Source organism: Ammospiza nelsoni, chromosome 4 (genome assembly GCF_027579445.1).
Source record: "Ammospiza nelsoni isolate bAmmNel1 chromosome 4, bAmmNel1.pri, whole genome shotgun sequence".
Classification (NCBI taxonomy): Eukaryota; Metazoa; Chordata; class Aves; order Passeriformes; family Passerellidae; genus Ammospiza; species Ammospiza nelsoni.
Genome location: NC_080636.1, coordinates 44,263,239 through 44,289,378, shown reverse-complemented (window position 1 = coordinate 44,289,378; position 26,140 = coordinate 44,263,239). Strand labels below are relative to the sequence as shown.

The 26,140-nt window shown below is 42.5% G+C and overlaps 1 protein-coding gene across 2 annotated transcripts in view; it reads left to right on the top strand.

Moving 5' to 3' along the window:
* The first annotated feature begins 328 nt into the window (after positions 1–328).
* The window catches only part of PCDH10 (protocadherin 10), a 37,545-nt gene continuing 11,733 nt past the window's right edge, over positions 329–26,140 (top strand). For both annotated transcript variants that reach the window (XM_059470902.1, XM_059470901.1), the window contains exons 1-4: positions 329–3,977; positions 5,404–5,462; positions 6,018–6,124; positions 15,191–15,496. In XM_059470902.1, the coding sequence (XP_059326885.1) occupies positions 1,380–3,977; positions 5,404–5,462; positions 6,018–6,124; positions 15,191–15,496 (3,070 nt within the window). In that variant the 5' untranslated portion in view covers positions 329–1,379. The remainder of the gene's footprint in view (positions 3,978–5,403; positions 5,463–6,017; positions 6,125–15,190; positions 15,497–26,140) is intronic.

Below are 26,140 nucleotides of genomic sequence, written 5' to 3'. Positions count from 1 at the left end.
GGAGGAGGCAGGGAAGAGGGAAGGAAGCGGGGATTGCGGGAAGGAAGGAGGGATGGAGGAAAGGAGGGAAGGAAGGAGGGAGGGAAGCGGGCAGGGAAGGAGGGAAGCTGGCAGGGAGCTCTGAGGCGCTGAGGCGGCCAGCGCGCGCTCTGCCCGCCCAGCCCGCGCGCGGGTCGGCCCCGCCCCGCCGTGACGCACCGGGACGCGGCCAATGGGACACCGCCCCCGGGGGCGGTGCTGGGCGCCGATTGGTTGGCGGGAGCCGGGCGCTGCGCAAAAACATCGGAGCGGAGCGCTGCCCGCTCAGAAACTGCTGGCAGAGATCGCGGCAGCCGCGCCGGGAGCGGAGCCGGGACGGGAGCGCAGCGGCGGCGGCACCGCACACACAGACACAGAGGCTAGGCGAGAAAGCAGCAAGAGAGAGGAAAAAAAATAATAATCCCCACCGCCATCGGCACCGCCGTAAAAGCAGAGTGATGATGGTCGTACTCGTAGCAATAAGAGAAGAAAAGACCTTTGACAGAGAAGAGAGAAATCTAAAATCTTTAAATTAAAAAAAAAAAAAAAAAGGAAATACCAGGGACATCGGGGAATGAAAGTTTTGTGTAGCTAAGCTGCTCTCTGCCTTTTTTTTTTTTTTTTTCTTTTTTTTTCTTTTTTTATATGTATATGAAATCTTTTTGCGGGTAATTTTTTTTTTTTTTTTTTTTTAATTTCGCCGTTTTCTGCCTTTTCCTTGCATCCAAAGAGGGCATGCCCACCGGCTGTTCCAGCAGCATCTACCCTCCAACTCCCACCAGGAAGACAAACAGAGGACAATCTTGAAATACAAAAATTTCCTCCTTGGAATTTGCTACTGCTGCTGTCTCTGCCGCCACTGCTGCTGCCGCGGTGCAGTGCCAAGACTCTCGGAATAAATAAAAGAGGGCTACAGTGTGTGTCTCTAGCTACAGCCGGCTAATAGCTATTTTAGTTGGCCGGCGCATCTCGAAGATCACAGATGAAGCGGGGACGCCTGTCTTCTTCGTTGGCTCAGCGTGTGAAACAATAATCCCCGTAACAAAAAGGAGGGAGATGGGGGAGAAAAAAAATCCTAACATGAATCAGAAGAAATAGTATATAGCACCCCCCAGCCCCCCCAAACCAACCTCTCCCCCTCCCCTTCCCCCGATCCCCCTCTCTCTCTCTCTCTCTCTCTCTGCACACGCTTGCAGGCGCGGGCACGCGCGCGCGCACACACACAGACACACAGACGCGCGCACCCAGACACACAGACACGCACACACACTGTACTGTGTATTTTCGGAGGAGGAGGTGGCTTTTGGAAGAGGAGGCAGCGGTGGTGTCGGGGAGGGGGGAATCTCTTTCCCCGTCTGGAGATGGTTGTGCTATTCCTCTTTGCCTCGCTCTGGATGCTGGAGGGGGCTTTTTGCCAGCTCCATTACACGGTGCAGGAAGAGCAGGAGCATGGCACGTTCGTGGGGAATATCGCCGAGGACCTGGGCTTGGACATTACAAAACTTTCGGCTCGGCGCTTCCAGACGGCGCCCAACTCCCGCAGCCCTTACCTGGAGCTTAACCTAGAGACCGGGGTGCTCTACGTGAACGAGAAGATCGACCGCGAGCAGATCTGCAAGCAGAGCCCCTCCTGCCTGCTGCACCTGGAGGTCTTCCTGGAGAACCCCCTGGAGCTGTTCCGCGTGGAGATCGAGGTGCTGGACATCAACGACAACCCGCCCTCCTTCCCGGAGCCCGACCTGACCGTGGAGATCTCGGAGAGCGCCACGCCGGGCACCCGCTTCCCGCTGGAGAGCGCCTTCGACCCCGACGTGGGCACCAACTCGCTGCGCACCTACGAGATCACCCCCAACAGCTACTTCTCCCTCGACGTGCAGACCCAGGGCGACGGGAACCGCTTCGCCGAGCTGGTGCTGGACCAGCCGCTGGACCGGGAGCAGCAGGCGGTGCACCGCTACGTGCTGACGGCGGTGGACGGCGGGCAGCCCCAGCAGCGCACCGGCACCGCCCTGCTCACCGTCAGGGTGCTGGACTCCAACGACAACGTGCCCGCCTTCGAGCAGCCTGTGTACACCGTGTCGCTGCCGGAGAACTCGCCGCCGGGCACGCTGGTGCTGCAGCTGAACGCCACGGACCCCGACGAGGGGCAGAACGGCGAGATCATCTACTCCTTCAGCAGCCACATCTCGGCCCGCGCCCGGGAGCTCTTCGGCATCGCGCCGCGCACGGGGCGCCTGGAGGTGAGCGGCGAGCTGGACTACGAGGAGAGCAGCGTGTACCAGGTGTACGTGCAAGCCAAGGACCTGGGGCCCAACGCCGTGCCCGCGCACTGCAAGGTGCTGGTGCGGGTGCTGGACGCCAACGACAACGCGCCCGAGATCAGCTTCTCCACCGTGAAGGAGGCGGTGAGCGAGGCGGCGGCGCCGGGCACCGTGGTGGCCCTGTTCAGCGTGTCGGACCGCGACTCGGAGGAGAACGGGCAGGTGCAGTGCGAGCTGCTGCAGGGCGACGCGCCCTTCCGCCTCAAGAGCTCCTTCAAGAACTACTACACCATCGTCACCGAGGGGCCGCTGGACCGCGAGCAGCCGGGCGGCGACGCCTACACGCTGACCGTGGTGGCCCGGGACCGCGGCGAGCCGCCGCTCAGCACCAGCAAGTCCATCCAGGTGCGGGTGAGCGACGTGAACGACAACGCGCCGCGCTTCAGCCAGCCCGTGTACCAGGTGTACGTGAGCGAGAACAACGTGCCCGGCGCCTACATCTACGCCGTGAGCGCCACCGACCGCGACCAGGGCGCCAACGCCCGCCTCGCCTACTCCATCCTGGAGAGCCAGATCCAGGGCATGTCCGTCTTCACCTACGTCTCCATCAACTCCGAGAACGGCTTCCTCTACGCCCTGCGCTCCTTCGACTACGAGCAGCTCAAAGAGTTCAGCTTCCAGGTGGAGGCCCGCGACGCGGGCGAGGAGCCGCAGGCGCTGGCCGGCAACGCCACCGTGCACATCATCGTGGTGGACCAGAACGACAACGCGCCCGCCATCGTCAGCCCCGTGCCCGGCCGCAACGGGACCCCGGCGCGGGAGGCGCTGCCCCGCGGCGCCGAGCCGGGATACCTGGTCAGCCGGGTGGCGGCCGTGGACGCCGACGACGGCGAGAACGCCCGCCTCACCTACAGCATCGCGCGGGGCAACGAGGCCGGGCTCTTCCGCATGGACTGGCGCTCCGGGGAGCTGCGCACGGCGCGCAGGGTGCCGGCCAAGCGCGACCCGCAGCGCCCCTACGAGCTGGTGATCGAGGTGCGCGACCACGGGCAGCCGCCGCTCTCCTCCACGGCCGCCGTGCAGGTGGTGCTGGTGGACGGCGCGGGAGAGCGCTCCGGGGGCGGCGGCGGCGCGGCCGCGGGCACCGGCGCGGGGGGAGGCTCGGGGGGCTCCGGCGAGCATCGCCCCAGCCGCTCCGGCGGGGATAACTCGCTGGACCTCACGCTCATCCTCATCATCGCCCTGGGCTCCGTCTCCTTCATCTTCCTGCTGGCCATGATCGTGCTGGCGGTGCGCTGCCAGAAGGAGAAGAAGCTCAATATCTACACCTGCCTGGCCAGCGACTGCTGCCTGGGCTGCTGCTGCTGCTGCCCCTGCTGCAGCCGGCAGGCGCGGGCCCGCAAGAAGAAGCTCAGCAAGTCGGACATCATGCTGGTGCAGAGCTCCAACGTGCCCAGCAACCCCGCGCAGGTGCCGGTGGAGGAGTCGGGCAGCTTCGGCTCGCACCACCACAACCAGAACTACTGCTACCAAGTCTGCCTCACCCCCGAGTCCGCCAAGACCGACCTGATGTTCCTCAAGCCCTGCAGCCCCTCTCGCAGCACCGACGCCGAGCACAACCCCTGCGGGGCCATCGTCACCGGCTACGCCGACCAGCAGCCCGACATCATCTCCAACGGGAGCATTTTGTCCAGCGAGGTAAGCACCGGCACCCCCCCAGCCCGCGCAGACTTCATCCCCGAGCATCCTTCCCCACGCTCCCCCTCCTCCTCCTCTCCCGTCGCGAAAGGCGTTTTGCATTCCTAATCCTGCTCGTTTCTCCTTTAATCCGTCCGCTGCCTCTCCCCGCTTTGCCCTCTCATCTTTGGAGGGTTTTAGCGACGGGCGGGGGTCTCAGAGGCGATTGTGGGGTAGAAACACGCACACAACACACGCACACCGCTGGCTGCCTCCCGCTCGGGCTGAGCAGCTGTTGCAGCCAAGCGTGTCCCCCCCGAGTCCCCCTCGCCCCCCCTCCGGTGCCTCTGAAGGAATCTGGGCAGCGTCGGGACGCAGAGATGCCCCCGAGGCTGCGGGAGCTGTGAGTGGATTGCCGGTGGGTTGGGAGATGAAGGGGAGGGGGGGTTACAGCTCTTTGCAGCATCTCTCCGCTTGACAAGGCTGGAGTGACGTGGGGTGTAAGCGCAGGATGCTCTGAAGGGAGGCTTTAAAGCCGTGTGGTTTTCAGTCCTGAAACCTTTTCATGCGCGAGTAAAGCTTTGGGGGAAACCCCCTTTGGGACTGTGACAATCACTGTAGTTAGCAGGAGCTTTAATTAATTTGTGAATTAGGGTTTTTGACTTTTCTTGGCTCTGTCTGCACAGCTCTTTATAACCCCAAAGTTTGCAAAGAGCAGCAAGAAAGAGTTTCCGTAAAATTGTGTGCTGAGACTTAACGTCCCCTGCAGTCTTGTGTTGCCTGGTGTGAAGAGTATTTTTACTAAAGCATTTACCATGCCATATCACTCCCCCATTATTCATTTTGTGCTGGGTTTGCTCATATATTGTCAGCACCTCTCTGCCTGTGCACGAGTGAAAACCTCACCTTCTCTCCCACCCTGAAACCTGAGTGCTGTCCAGCCTCACAAAGGTGGTTTGAATGGTGTATTCTAAGGCATTTAAGTTCTGCAGTGAAATTTCTAATATTGGTTTGTAGTACTGCCCTTGCTTCAAAATGTCTACAAAACTCTTGACTTTTGCTGCCTTTTTAATGACTTGAGGGTATCTCAAAGTATGTTTTTTTTTTCCTTGTGGTGCAATACCAATGCCATCTAAGCAGTCCACAACTCTAGAAATAGTTATGCTAATTTTTTGTGGGAGTCCTTGTGATGCTCAACAGTGTGCACTGTGAGAAAACGTCAGAGTCTTGTCTCAAAAAACTCCAGAAAAAAAATCCCCTTGTGCCTTCCCATCTGTGTGACTAAGAGCTGATGCTTTCCCCCCTTACATTCTAGAAACAGATTTTGCAGGCCGGCTTGCAGCTAAGCATTGCCATTTATAGTGAGCTGCTCCCTTGTATATTTCCTGCTGCTGGTTACAGAAATGTCAAGAGTTACAATGTCTCCCAATAATTTGTTTTCTCCTAGACCAAGCATCAGCGTGCTGAGCTCAGTTATCTAGTTGACAGACCCCGACGAGTAAACAGGTAGGAGCTCTGCAGCCTTGCTTTCCTCATGCATGCTTTAGCAAGTCTGAGTGCTGTGCAGAAATGTATTTACTACAGGTGTAACTGGGTAGTAAAGCACTGGGAAGTCGAATGGATGTAGATGCACATCTTCGAATAAAGTTCGAATTAAGGCTTTTCTAAACTGGTCTCCAAACTGACTGAGAAGAGAACAAAATCTCGGTTTGTACGAGTCTAAAACGTGCTTCAAATACTTAATAACCTGCTTCTGTAGGGTCTCCCAGCAAACACTGTCTCACTGAGCTAAAGTTCAGCTCACCGGCTTAAGGAAATGCTACCCAATTACTTTTACAGACCTCAGGAGGGGCAATAACCCTTGCTGGCCCTTGCAAGGTCTGAAAATTGCTGGTTTTACTCGGGATGGGCAGGGCACCTCGGTGGAATTCCTGCGGAAGGGATGGCGGGGGGGGGGGGGTGGGGAATGCAGCGCCGTGTTTGGCCATGTGATGGCGGAAGAATGTTTTACGAGCTCCTCTTCTCGCGTTCATCCTAATGCAAAGGTGTTTCTGTGTCTAGCTCTGCATTCCAGGAAGCAGACATAGTGAGCTCTAAGGACAGTGGTCATGGAGACAGTGAGCAAGGAGACAGTGATCATGATGCCACTAATCGAGGTCAATCCTCTGGTAAGTCTGATAAGAGAATGGGAATATTGGATCTTTGAGTAGAGAGACTAGAAGGAGCAGTTACTTATAGGAATATAACACAAGAGAGGCATAAATCTTGTGTTATATTTATATAATACAAGGGGAACATATTCATCTTTTGGGAGGCTGGGTTTGCATCAGCTTGCTGCTACAGTTGCCTGGACAGGGAGGCAGTTTTGAACCTCTTTTGGTCACAGGGCAGAATTTATTTTATTCATGTGGTTAGGGATGGGAATTGGTGTGTTATACTGCATCATTCACTGTAGCAGACTTCCTGCACATTAAAGCAAAGTTACTGGTACATTTGATAGTACACTTTCTCCTATGGCAGATTTAGAGGATCTCAAAGCATTCAGCAGTTCTGTTTAGTAGGCACTTCAGCTGGCACAGCGGTGAGAACTGAAGGAGGAGTTCCCAAGGGAAAGAATGAACCCAGTGATTGAATGACAGCCAGACTGTGAGGTTTCTTTTCCAGGGCATCAGTGGAGACACGATGGGTGTTCTGAATGTGTAATACCTTCGAATTTTGGAGGATTGTCTGTTAATTCAAATTGAGGCACCATATAGTGCAAGTGGTCTCCATGTTAATAAGATATTAAATACAATTTTCCTGACAGAGGAAAGAAAGGCTTTACAAGCCTATGAATCACTTAGGAAATACACACATTGCAGTGTTATGCCCATATGTAGGGCTTGCTGTCTCAGTTCCCATACTGTCAGTTTGCCTCTGAAAGGAACATTTGTTCAGAGCCTGTGCATTAGAATTCACACTCACCCTCTCACTGCATTTTAGCTACAAATACTGGGCTTTCTTTCCTACCACAGCCTCCCCAGGTCTGGTACATCTTTGTGCCTTTCCCCTTGTTTCCTTTGTGCTCTGTCACGTATAAAGATTTGCTACAACCGTGTCATACAAAACACTGTCAATTCTGCTTTTTTTTTATTCCCCCCACCCCCTGCAGCAGGGCAGGGGGACCCAGTGCTGTCACAGCAGTGCTGCCTCACCCTCCTGCTCTGTTAATGTCCCCTATTTTCTTGCTGCTGCAGTCGCTGTGCCCTTAAGGATGGGAAACCCAGGCACCAGGGGAAGAGGAGGCTGCCACAGGGCCTCTTTCTATTGCTGCAAGTCATTAATATGCAGACCTAATGAGACTTGAGAAGAGCCAAGAGTCTCTCTGGAGCTCCCTGCTCCTTGCAGGGCTTCATGCTAAGTGAACAGAGTGTCTATTTTGTGTCTGGGAACCTGACAACAAACCAGGTCTTGCCAGAAGTTTACATCTGAACACAGAGCCTCTTTCATTTTTGGCCTATATATGGCGTATGATTTATTATTGTTCGAAAAAGCCATGTATTTAGCCTCCCCCCAGCCTTTCTTTTGCACTGTTTCTGATGCAGCAATCAGGGCTACTGAGTTATAAAAAGCTCTCTCTCCTTCTGCCCTCCCTGCATTCCTTTTTTTTTTTATTTTTTTCCTCCTCTTTTACGCATTTTACTGCAGCAGTCATCTCCATGAACATTTCAATCAGCTTAGTCCCTCAACATAATGAACCATAATAACCAAACAGGAGAGAAAAGAATAAACATCTGCAGAAGGGGCTGGCTTTGACTGATGGTGGGAATATAATCACATAGTTGCACATCAACTGAAAGCTATTTTCTTTTAGATGCATTCTGTGCTGGTATTGCTGTGCCTCTGTTCTTTATGCTTTCCCTCCATTTTAAAAGTAGACTATGAATACTTGTCATGTTTGGCATTGATCCTTAGTGGGGTAAATTCTTCTTTACTTGAATTTTATCAAATAGTGGAGAAAAAACTGTTCTGTACTTTTAAATAATTTCAAATCATTTAAGAATCTGATGTGATCTGTGAACTTCTGTGTCTTCAGTGGTGATCACATAGTCAGTAAAGAAAGCTGACAATTAGTCTTGGTCTACTCACAATTAGTAGTTTGAACTGAAAACTCAGAATACACCAATTTCATATATTGCTACTGAGATTTGAGAATAATTTGCATGCACCATTTTTTAATGCTAGTCTCAGATAAATATTTCAAGACAGATCTCTGTAGAAACTGCTTTAATCTTCTTCACACATATTATCTACTTTTCCTGTAAGTTTTAGGCTGAATCATGCTGCCTAAATGCAAAGAGTGTGCCCTTTTACCTCAGTGATGACAAGATATTTTGACATAAATCTTCACTCTTGCTGCGGGCTTTTGGGGATGAATTTTATGGGGAAAAAAGGAGCATAAATCTTGTTTGATCTCAAATAGCTACAGGAAGTATAGAGGGAATGCCTTTTTAATTGCATTGGTCATTCTGATGCTCTATAATCAATTATTTCTAAATTACTGAAGGAAAACACATTGATTGATAGTGTGGCAGCAGTTTGGGCTGTCTTATTTTTTCCCCAAGATGTTACCTGATACTATGCAGCATCATATTTGTTTTCAAAAGCACCTGAAAAATATTGAGTAGGTAATTCACACTGGCAGACAAAACTCATTCCCCAGCAGTTTGTCAGCAGCAAAACATCATTTTGCTGTTCAGCACAGGACCTCTGTCACTGGTGAGCAGTCCTGTGGCACACAGGTAGCTATTCTGTAGCAGTCCATTGCTATCCAAACTGTGGTGCCATGGTCAGTTATTAACTGGGAAGGAAAACATGTAGGATGAAAACCCATCACGCTGCCATAGCTTTATCTTGTAGAATTTAGTGAAAAATCTGAATTGTGCTGCTCTATGTATCATAAAATGTTTTCTTGGGTTTTGATATTGGATCATAGTTCGCCTTTTCACAAAATATGTTTTCTTAAAAGTGATTTAATCATGGTTTAAATGTGCTGAAATGCATGTAAGGGAATCATATTTTTCCCATTAAAGTAACATATAAATGCCTCATAATTATCCACATTATTACCTGCCTTTACGCTGACAAAATACTAAAGGACTGGCATCTGCTTTTGGCAGGAGAGAGATGCTCAAGATGCAGATTTTTTGTGGATTGAGTACTTATTTCATTGACTGGATTAATAATCTGAGCTTTTTGAAAAAAATGACTTCACAAAGGTGAAGAATGCTGGAGGATTTTGGCAAACAGAGGAGAGGTTTCTCAACCTCTAGGTTCTAATGACCTGTGCTCTTCCTTGAAAATGTTTGAGAGAAAAGCTGCTACTTGTTTTAGAGCAAACACAACTCACACAACACTTCTACCTCTTACTAACACACTGCATTTCAGCCGTGCTCTGTAGGAGTGATTCTCAAGCACGAGGTTAGTTTATTTCCCATGGTTGATTAATTTCTTGGCCTCCCTTGTGAAACTGCCAGCTTGGGTGCCAATTAATGCTCTGCATGTGTGTACATTTAAATTGTATGATTAGACACCTGTCCTGTAAGATTTGGACTCGTGCCATCAATTTATTTCGTGTGGTTGCTCACTAGCTACTTGGCTTTCCCAAGCAGAGTCCTTCAGAGTGTTTTACCCTTTTTTTTTCATGGAATTGGCACAGTGTCTCAGAGGCACTTCAGGGAGGAAGGCCCAAGATGAGGAGCCAAGTAGATGCACTGCCTTGTATATCCTGTAAAATGCATTAAAATATCCTGCCTTGTATATCCTATAAAATGCATTGTTTTGATCTGTTTTTGGACAGTTTACATTTGGGACTGGCTGAAACCTGAAATTAGGCTTTTCCTGTTGGATTTTATGAAGGGAACTGGTAAGGGTTTAATGCAGAGGCACAGGGTGAAACACTGGCTCACACCTTTTCAGTGCAGATCAGCTGAATGCCAAGAGGGTTCATTATGGCAGAAGAGCTGCAATATTTCAGTGTCCATAAGGAGAAGAGTAAGAGAGGTCAGAAGAAGAATTTCAGTGATAAAGGGACAGAGAAAACCAGTATTTCCTCTGAGCCTATGCAGACTGACAGCTAAATCCTGTTGCGAAGATCACTTGGGCAAAAAGTCTATCTCAGATAAAGTGAGAGTGTACATGAAAATGGCTTAAAAAAGTGCTTTGACTGAAGCTAAGTGCTACTTCTGTTTTTTTTTTTTTTTTTTTTTTTTTTTTTTTATTTTTTTGGGGAGTTTTTTTCCTCCTCTTCTTCCTTGGCCTGCATGCTTCATAATGTTGACATCTCAGTGGTCCAGACAGGCCTTTGAAGCTGAGATTTAGAAGAGCTGAATATTCAAGATATTTGAGTCTTTATTCATGTTCTGATGCAGATAAAGTCAGTTTTATCCAAGGCAGCACACCAATTACTTAGCAAGAATCAGTAATAATAACTTTGTTTCTTAAAGTCCGATTCTAAAGTAGATGACTACCGAGTAGGTTAACATCCTTATCCTTATTTACCAATACAAAACATGAATGATGGGAAATGAGATACTTACTCGTTGATAATCTGACCAAATGGATAGTTGTTCTGGGAATGGGAGCTCTGAGAAGTTCTGGTTCCCTACATCACACCTATCTCACATTTAACTAGCACAGGAGAAACAGAAATGTCATTTCTTCCCAAGTAAAAGGAAAGGTTCTGAAAAAAAAAAAACTTGCACACATTGGGAAGAAAGCCCTCTCAATAATTGCATTGCAACAAATACTTTGTCAGCATTTAATTTGTATTTTTTATTTTTGTTACATCTTTTACTGAGTAATGCACATGAAAGTGTTCACTTGTTGGTCTTGGTGTATGGTTCTTCTCCCTTAGTTAATTTGAGAAAGGACACATTATTTAAAAATTAATTTAGGCCTAATTTTTTGCCTTGACAAAACAGTCTTTCAAACCAATTAAAACTCACAGAGAAATTTTGATTTTTCTCCTTTTGAAATACGAAAAGGAAGCAAATTGGGAACGCGCTTCCAGAGTGCAGTGCTGCCAAGTGTGTGGTTCAAAGCACCTGAGTTCAGGTACTTCAGACATCAAACCTAAATAACACCTTTCCTAGTTTTTGGCAGCTTTTGAGGGAGGGACAGGGGTTTGTTTTCCTTTAAAATCTGCAAATTCAGGGTTGTGGGAGAGTTCATATTTTCCACTGGCCCCTCTGGTAATAAAATAGGAGTGAGCTGGTGGCCTTTGCCATGAGTTGTTCTGTGCATGCTGCATTTGGAATAGTGCAATGCTGATCCCTTTCAGAATTTCTGTGCACTGTCCTGTCTGTTTGTATCCACAAAGGACATTTGAAATTCCTCATTCAGAGTCACCTTTAAAATCTCAGTTTGTCTGTGTGTGCAGGGTTGAACAGCGTAAGTAAGGGAAAAATCAAAATACAAAGGGTTTTTCTTTAATGTGGATGTGTAATTATGATGGATAGTTTAGTACAGAAGGATCATATATATATATATATACATAAAACCAGATTTATGAGGGAGAGGAGATGGAGGTGTTAAACTACTGCACATTTTGTTATACATCAAGAACATGATTCCTGGGCTATGAAGGAGTTCTCTGCTGAGTGTCTCCCTTCTTCACCATGCTATGTCCTTCCTTCTTGGAAAGCCACAAATAGCCCTTGCTTTTCCCCAACTGTGTGTTAAATGTTTTTCAATTAGAGCCAGAAAATTCTATACCATGACCCACAGGAAAAAGGTGGGGAAGAATAGCCAGCATTCATACCACAGGCAGTGTAAATTGCATGGCTGCCCAGGGATTTTGAAAATAAGCTGCTAATTTGAATTTCTTTTCTGTCAAAATGCTGAACCCGAGGGCTTGGTTCTGCACCTGTTAAACTCTTAGGGGCTGTTGTGACTGCTTCAGGCTGGAACAATTCCTAACCCTTGCCTCTCTGAACATTTTGTTCCCATTCTAAACAAGCATTTACATCTAGCTATGTGCTCCAGCAGGGTATATTTAAATTCCAATGTATATAATTTGGGTTTTTTTTTTTTTTACGAGTTCTCCTCTCAAAGAGAGAAAAAGTTTTCAGTACAAGCTCACATTTTATATCCCCTGCATTCATTACTTTGTTTATTAAGAATACTGATTTATAGTGGCTATAACATCTCTTTTATAATAAGCTGTTATATAATACTATTCAGTGCACTGCAGTAGACAAGCAGTATTCAAAAGGGAACAAAAAAATATTTGTATAGAGACATTTTGCAGTTTAGCAGCTGATGTGAGAACAAAATAGTAAAATGGAGGGTAATTTTCCAGGTGGAATAAAGATCCATGAAGGGAAGAAAAGGGTATATACCTGAATATTTATATTTAAAACAATATTTTTCTAATCTTTCCCTTCCCATAGACTAAAGAATATCATTTAATATTTACCTTTAAGTTTTTCTTTCTCCTCCTGTCTTTCAGGAAATGTTCAATTAATATGGTCACTGATACATTATCAGCAAAATGGAACTGTAATTATTTTCTTATTAAATGTAGGGCTATTTGTTTTTTACATGTAGCTTTGCCAAGAAGTCTGCAAATTGAAATAACTTTTTTTGTTTATTGTCCCTTAAATCTTTGGAAAGGCAAAACATATTTTTCTTCAGATATTTCAATACATAAGATACATGCACGGTTTTATAAACATTGTTAGATACTAATTTCTTTCTGGGAAGCCTGCATTTCTTTTCAGTCTTTGACAGCTACTACCAGTACAGAATTTACATTTGCACTATTTTTCTCTTTGCCTGATGATCTTCATCTGATTCCTTAAGCAGTTCTGCAGTTCACATTTGCATTCTTCAACAGTTCACTGATCAGAAATTTATTTTCAGGCTTCTGCATGCCAATTATCAAGGCAAGCTTCTAATCTAAACTGGACCTGGCATTGTATATTGCTTAATTTAAAATTAGAAAGTCATTATAAAGTGAGATTAATCGGAGACAAAAACCTTTTATTTCTCATTTCCTCTTGATTTTTTTTTCTGTCTAAATGATTGCCTTTCTTACTCAAGCACTTGTTGATAGCTCATAATCATTGTTCCTTTCTGAGGAGGTTGGTTTTTTTGTAGTAGGAGATATTACATAAATATTATTAATATAATTCAAATTAGAGTTCAAAATTGTGGTAGAATTCTTAATACTAATCCTCACACTGGAGATCAAGCTAATCCAGTTCTTTACAATGTTCCCTGGTAAATGAGCTACATTACATGAATCTTATTTCAAGAATCATCTAGGTTGGAAAATCTTTGAAATCATTGAAATCCAACCTGTGCTCTAACACCACCTTGTCAACCAGACCATGGCACTGAGTGCCACATCCCTAAAGTTCAAGGCACATCCTCGAGTCTTTCCTTAAACACCTCCCTGTTCCATTTCTGAGTGGGAATTCCTCCTGATGTCCAACCCAAACCTCCCCTGGCACAGCTTCAGGCTGTGTTCTTTTCTATATTACAGCTGTTCAAATTTTTTTTCTGTTTCTGTTACAAGTAATGTTATTTTTTTTGTAATTCTAATGAAGTGCTTGTAAGTGCAGTGTTTATAACAGATGTAGTTCAGTTTTGATACGCAGCTGAGATGCTCAGTTCTCTTTATAAATACAAGAAAAGGAGCTTTTTTTTAGTGTGATGTTGAAGATTGTATTGATTTAACCCAAACAGAATCTAAGCACCACACAGTTGCTTGCTCATTCTCCTGGGATGGGAAGGAGAATCAGAAAAAAAGTGAAGTTGTGGGCTGAGATAGGAATAGCTTAATAACTGAAATATAATAATAACAAAATGGAGAAAGAGAGAGGAATTGAAGGCAGAGAAATGATGGACACTACACTTGCTCACCAGGCACTGATTGATGCTCAGCCCAGCCCTGAGCAATGGTTGGCCACCTCCCAGTTTATATAGTGGGCATGGTGCTCTCCGGTATGGAATAGCCCTTTGAATAGCTGTCCTGGCCATGCTCCCTCTCAGCTTCTTGTGCATTTCCTCACTGGCAGAGCATGGGACACCGAAATGTCACTGGTTTAGTGTAAGCACTACTGAGCAACTACCAAAAAATTAATGTTACAAACATTATTTTCATATTAAATCCAAAACGCGGCACTCTACCAAACCACGAGGGAGAAAATGAACTCTGTCCCACCCAAAAGCAGGACAAACCAACTTGCAGATGCTGGTGTTTATTTTAACTCTGCTCCTGTGATTTCATACGCCATTCCTCTCAAGTATAATCCAATGACTTTGTGACTCTCAGCCAGGAAATATTCCTTTGGAAGGCTGCTCTGAAAGTAGCAGTCAAAAGCAGCATAGCTTGTCATTTGAGATCTTAATAGCATTAAAGGATTTGTAAGCAAACAGTTTGGTGTTGGCATGGATATTTGTTTGCTTATGTAGGGGAAGCATTAACAATTTTTTCAATAGTATCCACAGCCACATCACACTGGACTGCAGTTGCCTTTGCACTGCTAATTACAGTATTTTATTACAGGGTTCTGTCCCATTTCTTGGTTGACTTGATAATAGCAAGGTCTACTGCAGCAGCAATGAAAACTGTCTCTGAAAAAGTGATGTAATGATTGAATAAGCTCTCCTGATCACTTGAAAGCTCAGTTCCTACTTTGTAACATCTGCTTTTAATATCAATGGGCTCCATCTGTATACTGATGTACGCACAGACAGTTCTTTTATAGGACTCATTAAGCTTTCATTTCATAACTGAAATCTGTGATTTCTAAGTCCAGACTTTCAATTTCTTTGGTCAGAGACCCATTTATGTAGAAACAATTCTTGTGTGTTCTTAAGCAGGTATTTTTCAACCAGTGAACTGCAGACATCAACCTACAAGCAGAATCAAACCTTGTATGAATGGGTTCTAAATGGTGGGATTTTATGAGACAGAACCTCTGATGCTGTTCTTCTTGTGGCATTTTTGTGTGTAAGACATTCTGGCATTTAGTTATTCATGTTATAGGGTGTCTTTGACTTCTGAAGACAGGACAGCTAGATTTTTTTCGTGTTGTTGTTGAGGAGATGAAACTAGCAGAAGAAGCTCTTACGGCATTTCTCTTTCCGCTCCTCTTTCCTTGGCATAATCTCTCTTATCTGTCAGCAGCTGCTCACGATGCCGAAGCTTATATCTGTAGTCTCTTTTCCTTTCATGCTTGCAGGCATGGATCTCTTCTCCAACTGCACAGAGGAATGTAAAGCACTGGGCCACTCGGATCGGTGCTGGATGCCTTCCTTTGTTCCATCCGATGGACGCCAAGCTGCGGATTACCGCAGCAATCTGCACGTACCTGGCATGGACTCCGTTCCAGACACTGAAGTGTTTGAAACACCAGAAGCCCAGCCCGGGGCAGAAAGGTCCTTCTCCACCTTTGGCAAAGAGAAGGCCCTTCACAACAGTCTGGAGAGAAAGGAGTTCGATGGACTGCTGTCTAATACACGAGCGCCTTACAAACCACCATATTTGAGTAAGTACTGCTCAAAAAGCTCTCTGGAAGCGTTCCCTTTGCAGGAGCAAAAATCAGCTCTTTCTGCTTTTCATGCTAGGAATAATACAGGCACAATCTTAGGAATGGTGGGGGGGAGATGGCTTCTATTGGATTCAGGCACCAGTGAAGAAGGCATTGTTCAGGGCTTTTTTTAAAAAAAGACAAAATCTTGCTTGTTTTTAGTGTGACATCATTGTCAGCAACAAAAGTGTCAGCTAATATTAGTGGGGGAGTTACTGTGTTTGCAGGGTTGCCCTGATGAAGGCAGGAATGATGAATCTGGCTCCATGTTCTCAGAAGGCTATTTTATTACTTTATTATACTAAATTATATTAAAGAATAGTATACTAACTATACTAAAGAATACAGAAAGGATACTTACTCAATGCTAAAAAGATAATAATGAAAACTCGTGACTTTTGCTAGAGTCAAAACAACTCACACCAGAATCCAGTGAAACAATCACCTGTGGGTAAACAATCTCCAAACACATTCCACATGAGCACAACACAGGAGAAGCAAATGAGATAAGAATTGTTTTCCTTTTCTCTGAGTCCTTTCAGCTTCCCAGAAGAAAAATCCTGGGCAAAGGGATTTTTTCAGAGAATGTGAATGCCACAGGGGAGTCACTTAATTTTGTTTTCTGCTGCTGGATTATTTCCAAAATTTTCCTCAGTAGATGGTGTAAACATTGGTGTTGCCAGGCTAATGTTTTCTAAGACTAGAGTTAAATTGAGAGAGCTTCTGGGATCTTCTTTCTATAAGTGAGAAGTATCTTGTGAATAAACAGTATGTATATTATTTTGAAGTAGATGTTTACATAGTTTGGAAGGAATAGCCCTCAGTCTGATCATCTTTCAGCCTACATAGTATTGACTCTTGTCAGTGCTCCTCTGTGCCTTCTGTCTCATTCCAAAATCTTGCCTCTTTCTTTAGTCACCTTTTGACTATGGTTATGTGGCATTAAAGAGTGTGATAGATCTCAGAGACCTTCGTAATTCCTTTTGGAGTCTGAGCCAGCTGTAGAACCCTTGAATAGCACTTTGATCTAATATGTCTTTTTCATTCTATTTGATGCATTCTGTGTTTTATTAGAGACTGTAATTTCCTTGACTTTGAGAATTTATGATGTTTATCTCACCCAAATAAGCCAAAGACATTAACACTGCAATATTGACCCTGTTTTAAAGCAACGGAGATCTTTTAGGATAGCAGATTGGGGGTAAAAGAGAAAAGAATATCTCTGAATGGTATTAATTTATTTATTTTCCTGAAGCATTTAGTTGTTCTGAGGGGTGGTGTGCTGGCAGTCCTGACACGTGAAGATCTTTGGCACAGATCATTCTTAGCACAGTTCTCCCTTCTAAATTGGCTGTCCTGGTATTTTCATTCATTTAGGAGAATTCTTTTTACCACTCTTCTCCTTACATTCACTTTACTGACAACTTTAAATTTGGCTATCAGTTCTGATCTGTGAAGGCCATTCCTAAAAACCTGTCCTGAGACAATCAGCTCATTTTGTGGCTGAATTACTTATTTTGGGCTAAGATGTCACGTGCCAATTATCCAGTCATATTCTAAAGACCGGTGTGAAATTTCAGTACAGCCTAACAAATTTCAGTCTTTGCTGAACTGATCTTTCATGATTCATTTCTACAAAATATTCTTCAGCACTAAGGCACAATCTAGCAGCATTGATTTCATCACTGTGACCTCAGTTAAAAATCTAATTTTAATGTAACAAGTTTGGTAACATCTTTAGATGGTGCTGGTGCAGGATGGGTGTTGCAGTGATGATTGTTATCTGGTGACACCACATTGGTAGTTCTGCTCTGATTTGTTCTAGGCCTGGGAGTTTAATTTCAAATAGCAATGACATACTTATTTAATTGATAGTTTGGGGATTTTAAATTTTGTTACACTAACATAAGTAGTTTTGTTGAACAATGTCTTTACATAGAGGCATTGATCTACATCTTGCACTTTCCTGTCACAAGGGCATAAACAATTGGAAGTAAAATATCAGAAGTAACCAATATAAATGAGTGTTATTACATAATCCATGCTTGAGAATCCAGATTTAGTTTTGCCTTTTTTTCTTGAAACTCAAAACTAAAATTTCTATAAAACAAGAGTAATGCTTCTCTGGTTTATTTTCCTTTATTTTGGTGAGGGCTTTTTTTAGTTTTGTTTTGTGCTTTTTTTTCTTTTTCTGTGTTTTTGATTATAATTTTATAGCAAAGAACAGGAACAACAAAAACAAAGTGAGCACTAGTTGTAGAAATGAGTAAATGATTTATTAATAATGTATTAAATGAATGAGGTAAGAAAAGTATATAAAAGGAAGTTGATTTTGGAAGGAACCTTAGTTGATTCACTGGGTAATTGCACTTAAAAATTAAATTCAACTTCTTAGCATAGAAGACCATGTCAAAATCAGTTTGTCTGCAGAATGACTTTTTAAAAGAAATAATTAAAATGTGTGAAACAGAACCTTCATATTAAGCAAAAACACTGTACAAAAAGTTGAAGCATGTTTGAAAATGGCCACATGGAAAATGAGCAGCAAAGAATAAAAGGTGTATTGCAGAATGCAAAAACTATTTGAATTTAAAAGGTGTCTTAAAAAAAAAAATATATTCTCGACAAGTGATCAGAAAAAAGCAGAAATTCTAGCTAGTGACGTTGAGGATAGTAATTAGTGAAAATAAAAGGGACACCTTAGAGCAAAATAGCCAAAGGGATGCAAACAATATAGATAACTTCAAAATACCAGGTGTAGTAGGGTCGGGTAGAATTGGTGAGTCTCTTGAGCTGCAGTTAGTGAGGACAAGGATGTGGCAGAGATTCTAAACTCCTTGTATTTGTATTTACCCAGGGAGGGACAGAGAAAGGCAGGCATAGCACCCATCCCAGGTAACCATTTTAAATAAATGTGTGAAAAATGGAAGAGGATGTTGTTGAAAAAAATGACTAAAACAGTTAGAAAAGAGTCAGTTGATTATGTGTTTTGTTAATTTTCAGCTTCTAACAAGAGCTAGTAACCAAAAAAATGTCAGGAGTTGTGTTTGTCACTTAAAATGTGTTAGAAAACACTGCGAATTAGAGACCAATGAGAAGCCTCAACATAGGACATACATTTGTAATTTAGGGGTTTTGGGAACAAGGTAGCTGGCATCTGACCAGGAAAGTGATGCAGGAAGATTGTCAATCTATTAGAATTTTGATGGAGTGAGAATTGATCAATAGAGTGTATTTGAACTGTCAGAAAAAACCCTTTAGCACAGCTTCTGTGTATTAGAGGAAGCTCCTAAAATAATCAAGCGTTGTCATAGGTGAAAGCCTTATCAGACTCTGTGCCTAAGAGGAAAAAATCATGAGGATAAATGGAACATTTCAGCAAAAGCAGAGTCCCCCCAGGCATTAATACAGAAATCCATGGAGTTAAAAAAAATTAATTATCTAGAAACAGCACCCAGAAAAAGGGGGCAGTGTCTGCAGATGTCATTTTCATGGTGCCACCGGAGTGTGTCTGCTCTGGGATTCTTCCAATGTGTGCATTCAGTGCAGCACCTTCAAAAAGATCAAGAAGGTGGTGCATGTTAGCATGAAAAATTTGAATTCATCCTTAGGAATAAAAAAAAAAAAGACCGTGGAATGGTTCCCTGAGAAGTTTCCCACAATGCACAAAGCCAGCAAGAAGGAAATAAAACACCAGGTTGTAAAAAGGGGAATTGAATTGAAAACACACTGAAAAAAAAAGTGCTACAAAACCCCTACACAGCTCGTGTCACTGTGTTCCTCCAGACAGTCTATTCATTCCATAGAAACACATGGCACAGCAGCAACAATGCTGGAAATAACTCTGTGCAAAGTCATACCAAAGGCTTACTGCTAATTAATGTAGGCTAGCTGTGATAGGGATGGGGAGTGAAGGAGGAGTGGGGAAAGTAAACTGCGTGCTTTTATTTGCTGGGCTCGACAGCCAAGAGCAGCAAGGCAGAGAAACAGCTGCAGGGCACCAGGGTCGTGAGCTGATCGTTCACATTTGATAACACACCCTACACATTTGATAAAATACACATAAATCACACACATTTGATAAAATGGTACCAATTGGACATAAATTGCAGTAACCTGTTGAACTCGTGCAGCGTGGTTGAAGCTGGAGGCTCCATATAGTGGGGATTTGGATATTAAAGAATTCCCATGTTTTCAGTTCTAACCTGTTGAACTTGGGCAGCGTGGTTGAAGCTGGAGGCTCCATATAGTGGGGATTTGGATATTTGGTTCTTTGTGGTTGGAGGTTTAGGGCATTCGGATATTTGGTTTTTTGTGGTTGGAGGTTTAGGGCATTTCACTTGACTTTCTTGGTCAAGTGAAAACAGCAGCTGTTATTACAAATTGTTAGGTAGATAAGTATACAAATCTCATATTTTCTTTTTGTTCCATCATGGAATTTTCACTTAAGCCATTGGACTTACTCATACACCAATTTCCACATAAACATTCATATTCTATGTATTATTCTGAATTAAATGTAATGTAAGTAGATTTCTATGTGCTTAAATAATATATTTTGAAGAATATATTTATTTCTGTAAGTTTTAGGTAATTGCTATGAGTAAAAATTACGAAGTTATGATTAGATCAGATTTTTGAAAATAGCTTCCTCATGGAGTGACTCCAGGATTCTCCTAACTTACATATTTTTCTTACTGTGCAACTAGCACTTACTACTTGTTGTTCATCCACGTGGTTTGAACAGTGCATTTCTTCAGTGTTCCTTACTGCAGACAGTTAAGAAATTTTCATAATGACTTGAATGTTCATAAAACATGAAAGAAATTCTGAACTTCACTGGAAAAAATAAAATAAGTGAAATAACACTGGTGAGGAAAATAAAATGTAGCTTTTAAAGAATTCCTATGTTTTCAATTCTAACCATTTATAGCAATTTTTTTCTTTCAGTGGTGGTTATATTAGCCATTATTTTTATAAATAATATTCCTATAGTTACCAAAACCCCTAATCCAAGATTCAAACTCTGTTGGACCAGATTCTGTAGGAGATATAACAGAGACTATCTCCACAATGAATACCTTATCAGTCTGATTCTGCTCTGTTTATAATGCTTTGAACAAGGTCCTGAGATGATGGCAGTGGAAACAGCACCATTAAATCCACCTCAGGAGTATTTTGGTCTATAATTAACAAGAAATAGCTTTCATTTTTTTAAAATATAATTTCTGGTTCACTCTAGTTGGGCAATGATTTTATAATGCTTTAGAGCTTTCCTGAAGTTTCATACTGACATTAGCGACAGAATAATTTTTCCTCCTGTTAAAAGGTTTGGATTCTTTCAATATACAAAACCAGTCATGACACCTGAACTTTTTATGTAGAAATGCTTATTTTGCTCTAAAAAAATTACTTTGGCAAAGCTTAATCTCCTTTGAAAGCAGGTTAAAATAAACTACATAAGGGCACAATTTCCTGCATGAAATAACAGTGTTTATACAGGTAGACATTCTGGAATAATGATTGTGTTCTAGAGTAGCCCCCTTGTTAGCTCTGCAACGTTTTCTACATACACTCAGGCATTTTCATCCTCACTGATGAAAAGGTATCATTTTTATAGAAAGTATTGCCACCACCATCAACATATTTCATGGATAAATCAGGATTTTATCATGTTAGGTAGGACAGAGAGGATAAAAAAGCTGGGCTTTTATCCTAAGAGCTGGTGTCTAAGCAAGGTGGATTGGAAAGGGGGAAAGAATCCCTTTCTTCTTGAACAGTTCTTCAATGTTTATGAATTGGACCATCCATTTATTTGAAATAAACTACCACAGTGCTGACACAAAGCACAGTCTAACTTCTAGTTATTATCCACACCCCTGAATTAGATGAGAATAAATGACCTAGAGGAGAAAAATGTTCATGTGTTTATACCAGGACAAGAAGTGCCTCACAATCCTTTGATTATTTTTCAAAGGAATAAAAAAAGTGCATGTAAATATTTATTGTGTATTTTGATCTAGTTGGGATCATAAAGGCCCAATTCTGTATGCCAGGATTTGTAACACAACATTTTCTGCTGATGTCTAACAAATATTTGAAAAGGTGTTTTAAACAAGAAGTCTTCACTGTCTTGAGACAACTTTCCAAAAAAAAAAAAATAAAAAGAGGGAGAGAGAAATTACACTTTGGTACCGTCAATATGATGGAAGACGTTTCTTTCATTTTTTATTTGTTTAGTTACATCTCATTTCTGGAAATTATTTGGGTAGTTTTATCACAGCTGTGATGATGGACATAATTGTTTTCCATTTGCATAAACATCAATAAGAGCTTTTTTGAATGGGACACTTGATTAATTTTTTAAAAAAAGAGACCTGCCTGCATTTTTGCTTTTAAAATTAGCCTATGTGATTTCTAATTCAAATCAGGTATAAATTTGTGAGCTGTCTGATCCCTTCATTAATAGGTTTATAAATTCAATTTGTGATTTTTGCACCCACTTGAAGTAAAAGGGCACAGAAGTAAAACCCAAGAAATTAGCTCCAGTAAACTGGATTTCTTGGTCTAAGAAGAAAACATCATCATGCTGGATTAAAAAAAGTTGTACAAAACAAAATTTTTGAAACAAATTTTTTTATTGGCATGAATAAACAAGTTACGTGTGCACAGTAAAAAGTTGTTCCTTTGTGAATAATACAGTTTTTTGGTCAAAAAGAGTTAAAACTCTGTGGATATCCTGCCACAGTGAAGCTCCTGACTCATATTCAGGGATTTATCCCTGGGACAGGCCACAGCTCTGATTTCTGCACAGATTTGTGCAAAATTGCTCAGCAGAAACAGAGGATGAGTTGAAGGGCCACCATCTACTAATGCTGAGAAACCTAATGGAATTTTTTGTTTTTCTTTTCTAAAAAGTCTACTAGAGCACTCCCATATTTGCTGTATTTGAAATGATCAGATTTATTTCCTCATACCTCAAGTTTGCCGCTTCAGATTCATCACCCCTGTTAGGTAAATAAATCTTACAATAAACCTCCTACACCTGAAATAAGACTTCAATGTGTGTGCTAATTAAAATATAACTTAGGGAGAGCAAGACACTGATGTGCTTTTACTCATAATAGTAGGTTCTTTATGATCTTGAGTAAACCACTTCTGATGATTCAACTGCTCAGTGTTTATTGCATAACTTCTGAAAGGTATTTTTATCTTGCACTCACGACTGGTTCACGTTCTTCTTCTGAATATATTCCTCTTGCAGCTCCTGCTCAAGGAGAAGAACACTTACAGAGCATTACTGCAGCAATAGAAAGGAAATGGGTAGTTCAGAAAGCCAGATTAGAAAGGAATATATAAATACAGCAAATAAAACTTGGCTGTGGCCCAGTAAAGCCTATAAATTACATTATTTTAATCAATTTTTATGGAAATAATATAAGGAAGTGAAATATGTGTTCTTTTAATTTTAAAGCACAGGTGATAGCTATTAAACACTATTTGCTTCAAGCTGTTTGTGTAACTATGGTCTTGGAAAAAAATTGTCTGCCACTGTACAAAATACTGATTAAAAATTGTGCCCATCCTTGAGTTTACATAATGTCTTTTATCTTAAATAACTCTAGAGCTCTTTCCAGCTACAGTGCAGGAAAGTAATTGGAAAAAGTTAGAAAAAATTAGTGAGTTTTATTTGAAAGAAAATTATACTTTTAATTAGTCTTTAAAATACAGAATTTCAACTGCTTCTTTTCCTCTAATGGCTGTAAAACTCTGTATTTGCCACTTCTGACTGGAATGCAAGTCTCGTGTATCTGAGCTATCTCAGACTGCTGCTATATTTATTCATTTAGGTCAATTTTGGCAGTGCTTATGCGTGCTGTGCATATACCATCTGTGGAGGTTTTTCTTTTTAAATGATGAGATACCATTTTCTGTGTTCCTACCAGTGGAGTATGAAGAAGTCTGAAAAACCTAGCAGAAAACTTGCTTGAAACTTTAGAGTAATTTTTAAGATTAGTGTGCTATGCTGGTTTAAAATTCCAAAATGCCTTTTGTCCCATCAATTTAAATCCTATGCCAAAAGCAATTTAGCCACTTAGGGACACGAGTCCCTCTGGGAAGCATGGAGATGTTTGCAGTTAAAATTTTCAAAGGCACTGAAGTTATTTATTTTTGATACGCAAAATTCTATTCATTATGAATAAATGCTGCTCTCCAGTGCACAAAACCTCCTTGCTGTGACAGTCAGGAGCTGGAGAATTGAGTGTGTGCCTGGTCCTGGGTCTGTGCACAGCAAATCTTCTCCTCTCTGCGTGCCTCTGCCCAAGGAACTCCTTGCCCTGCAGAGCACAGGCAATTATTCTTGCTTTGGATCTTTTCTTGTGCACAATAACTGTGATTTTCCACGGTCATTTCCACTGCTTTAATTTTTAGAGGGGGTTTCCTTTCCTTTTTCTTACTTTTTCTTGCCTTGCCCTAAGTGGGAAGACATAGGGAAAAGCATTTAAAGAGTGCAACAAACAAGCAGCGAGATGGGGAAGCGCATCTGTTTCTCACGTTTGGACAAGCACGCTGTGGGGATCGGTGTTGCTGTTTGTCTGGCAAGCCTGTAAACAGCTTTATTTGTGCATGAACCACTGAGAATCCACATTTCCATGCTAGCAGTCTGATGACTGCTGCTGGGAAGTAGCTGTGAATATATTTGTTTTAGGAGCGCAGCGTGGCGAGGTCAGAAAAGTGAAAAATTAGGTGTTGGGTACCTTTTTAGAGAGGAAGTAGGAGATGCAATAAGAATATTATTTTTAAGTTCAATACCTGTTTGAAAAACTAAATATGGTGTGGATTCACTGAAAATCCAAACTCTTCTGAGGCAATTTGATTTCTTTGTTTGTTAGGATAATGGTCTTTATGGGTTGAAGAAAATACGGTGGACATGGAGAAGCAAATTTTCAGAACTTGGTTCCTAGATTCTGCCTGAAAATCACATGCTTGTATGAGTACTTGCAGAAGTAAATCTACATTTTTTGCATACGCATGAACCTATTTCATATGTGTAAAAGGTGTTATTTTACATGACATTTTTAGAGGTCATCAGAAGTAATGCGGCTTAGAAAGGAAAAATAAAGGATGCAGAGTAGATCCCCCAAAGAAGTCCAGGGATGACAGATTCCTGGTTTTGCAAGTGAGCTGAGTCTTCTCACTTTATCTTTTTCACCTTCAGCATCACAACTGCATTCAGCCCTGGAAAAAGATCCATTATGAAACTGCTTGAACACAACCTTTTTTTTATTCATAAGGGATTTTGTAGATGCTGATAGTGTGAACTCATCTTTTGTCAGAGTAAAATTCTGTCACTTTGTGACTTTTTTAGTTGACTGTTTGGGCTTTAATTTAACATCCATCTATGCTCAATTGGAATTTAGATGACAATTGAATAGAGCTGCACACAGCTGTGGGTATTGATAGGAACTCTGAGATCTAAAAAAAGTCCTACCTTACAAATGAGATGCAGTAATAACTTTTTTTCTGCTCCACTTGAGATAAAGGACTGTGTGCTTTGTACTTCCACGCTTCTTTATGGCCACTCTGATGAATTAAACAGGATCCTTTCCACCACTGGAAGGTGATGCTCTGTGGCCTGTCTTCAACCTGTGTCAAGCAGCTTCTTTTTCCCTAAAAATTCTGGGACATAGTGCCAGGGACCAATCCTGGATATAGATGGAATATGTTCATGTGCTGTGGCCCACGTGGATTGCTTGATATGGCTGAGGAATTTTAATGATGTAGGCATAAATCATTTCATTCTGGTCGTCTTAACTCTAAAGAATGGTGATGGGCAAGCTTCATTTATGGATAGAAACAAGCCAATATGTGATTTTGAAAAACAGAAGCTTTGAAAGGCTTGTGAGAAGGCTTTTTGCACTTAAGTGTGTTATCTTGGTAAAGTGGGAAAGACTCCCTGAAATCAGAGTGTGTGCTGCTCATGACAAGCAGTGTGCTTTAGAAACAGAGAATAAAACACTCAGAAAAAAGAGTGGGAACATACTTGTCAGGTCCTAATGCCAGCTAATCCCTGCTAGGAAAGAGGAATGTTGGAAAAAAAAACATCATGGCAAAGATAAATTGGATAGGAATTCATTGTGTGATGCTGATGTAATGCTGTATGTAATGCATGTTACCTCATGTAAGAACAAGTAAATTTAATTATTTCAGGCCAAACCCTGCATGAATAATTTAGACACCTCTGAAGGCCACCAAATGGTGATCTACATGTCTGCTTCTCCCTGGAATCCATAGGGAGCTGAGGCACTTATGAGCAATTTAGGAGGAATGGCTCCTATCCCTCCTCTTTTCCCCAGGGCTCTGAAAATTTTAAGTCACATAGTAGCTGGCCTTTAATGTGTTCTGCATTGGTTAACCCTCAAACTGAAATGTTCATTTCCAGGCTTGTCAGCTGAAAGAAACGTGTACTGCAGATTTTGTAAGAATGCAGTAAAAATGGTGAATTTTTAAAACAAGGAAGAAAAACAAATGGAGAAAAAGAAAAGAATATTGAGGAGGAGAAATTACTGCTGCACGCATACATATAAGCAATTTTTATTA